At 33.4% G+C, this 2,496-nt stretch overlaps 1 protein-coding gene across 1 annotated transcript in view; it reads right to left on the reverse strand.

The window, feature by feature from the left end:
* HELRODRAFT_192780 (hypothetical protein) overlaps positions 1-2,496 on the reverse strand; it is a gene marked incomplete at its 5' end in the record, with an annotated part of 12,862 nt that overhangs the window by 8,404 nt on the left and 1,962 nt on the right. The window contains 2 exons of the mRNA XM_009023874.1: positions 89-229; positions 709-956. Coding sequence (XP_009022122.1) covers positions 89-229; positions 709-956 — 389 coding nt within the window. The remainder of the gene's footprint in view (positions 1-88; positions 230-708; positions 957-2,496) is intronic.

Below are 2,496 nucleotides of genomic sequence, written 5' to 3' on the forward strand. Positions count from 1 at the left end.
ATACCCACACACACACTCTCTCTCTCTCTCACACACACACACACACATATACACACCACACACACCACACACACGCACACACACGCACTTGATCAATGAGATGAAGTTTCTGGACATAGAAGACTTCAGTCTGTACAAGCTCACGTGCTACGTTGAAAGATTTCTTATACTCGTCTGCTATTAGAGGGTGATGGTTGGAATCCAAGGGACTCGAAGGGCTGGGCCCCGTCTGTGATAGTTTGTCATTCATTCATTCATTCATTCATTCATTCATTCATTCATTCATTCATTCATTCATTCATACGTTTTTTCAATTCATTCATTCATTCATTCATACGTTTTTTCAATTCGTTAATTTAATCATTCATTCAACCATTTATGTATTCAACAATTTATTCAATCATTCATTCATTCATGCATTCATTCATTCACACGTTTTTTTCAATTCATTCATTCATTCATTCATTCATTCATTCATTCAATCATTCATTCATTCATTCATTCATTCATACGTTTTTTCAATTCGTTAATTTAATTATTCATTTATTTATTCAACAATTCATTCATTCATTCATTCATTCATTCATTCATTCATTCATGCATTCATTCAACCATTCATACGTTCACTCCTTATTCCATCGCGAACAATGGAACTGAACCTGAGGCCTCGTCAAAATAAAAAAATTTAGAAAAAAAAACAACACAAACTTGTTCATCATCGTCATACTCATCAAAGTCAGATACATCATCGAAATCAGAGAAACTATCATCATCGTTATCATTATTATAGTTATTATTATTACTGTTATTATTATTATTACAAAAATTATTATTATTATTTTCAGCATCGTCATCATTATCGCCATCACGAGCGGTAATCCCGTTTTCAGCGACGGCTGTAGTAGTGGAAGTAGCAGCAGTAACTTCACCGCCTTTCTTATCAAACTCGTCATCACCTTCAATATTATTATTATTATTATTATTATTATTATTATTATTATTATTACCATGATTACCGAGTGTGCTCTATAGGTTTACTAGAAAATATGTAATACATCAGTAGCTTTGTTAATTAAAGCAATAAGCGAGTACACTTCCCCCATCACAAACATCATCAAAGATCGAAAATAAACATCAAGAAAGTATTCAATACGACGGCTTCCCACTAATGCAAACTTATTTAAATGGAGTAGGTAAGTCAACAACATTTCTATGTCCTCTATGGAATTATCGCCAAACAAATAAACATGATTGTTTCGAACTGTGATTCTACAGCGGCTCTCACAAGGTACACGGACGGACAGGCATAAGAAACTGCTGTCGTTGATTGTCGACTAACTGGTTAAAGATTTCTGCACCATCAGACTGTTGCATATTTGTCGATCTTAATGCTGAAAATGTGCGTCCAATGTAACAGTTGTTCGACAAGTTGCGGCCTCACATTGCCATTTTCCAAAAAAAAACAAAATCGAAATTTTAGAGCTTACGATTTGCCACGAAACCAACAAACCAACCAATCAATCAACCAACCAACCAACCAGCCAACCTAGCTTCATCACGTGAATACAAACGCCAGAAATATAAAAACTCGAAATTAAATTTAAATTCTGTCTACAATAACTGTTCGTCAATTATTAACTCATTTGAAATACCACCTGTGGGTTTTTATAACAATTTTAATCTAACTCTGTTTAAAATATTATGGCCAAAACCTTTTAATGGTAGAATTATTAACATATAGCATACATTGTGACAGGAACACTACTTGACCGATTTTAAATATATTTTTTTACTCTCGAGCACTTGCTGATCAAAGAGCATGGGAGGATCGTACAGTATATTCTTCATCTTATCTACTTACACTCTGATATATAATTTATAATTAATAATTTTCGATTGATTTCATTTGGATTTCATCTTTTCGGTCAATAAAAGATTGTTCCCATTGTTAACAACAACAATTGAAGTAGGCATCATTTATAAGAAAGAATAAATAATCACTCACCATAACAGGGAGATTTAACATTTTTGGATGACGATGATGTTGTTGTTGTTGTTGATGTTGTTGTTGTTATTTTTGTAGAATATGACGTCATATTTGCTGCTGCTGCTGCTGATGACGGTGACGTCATTGCTGCAGTCGTTGTTGTTGTCACTGGTGATGTATGTATTTATCATTTGTGGAAGATGTTTATGTGTGTGTGTGTGTATGTGTGTATATGTATGTGTGTATGTGTGTATATTGTGTGCATGCGTAAATGTGTGTCTGTGTATGTGTGTGTGTGCCTGTGTGTGCGTGTGTGTGCGCACGTGCGTGTGTTTAATAAATAAAATATACAAATGATTATTATTCGTAAATATGAAATAAAAAATGAAAAAATAGTACTAATAATTTGAAGAAGTTATCACTGACATGCAGGCATTTATATACCTAAGCATATAACTTCCTTGTATAAAAGCTATTGAAGATATATGTATGTATGTGTGTGTGTTTAT

Source organism: Helobdella robusta (genome assembly GCF_000326865.2).
Source record: "Helobdella robusta unplaced genomic scaffold HELROscaffold_38, whole genome shotgun sequence".
In the NCBI taxonomy this organism is placed as follows: domain Eukaryota; kingdom Metazoa; phylum Annelida; class Clitellata; order Rhynchobdellida; family Glossiphoniidae; genus Helobdella; species Helobdella robusta.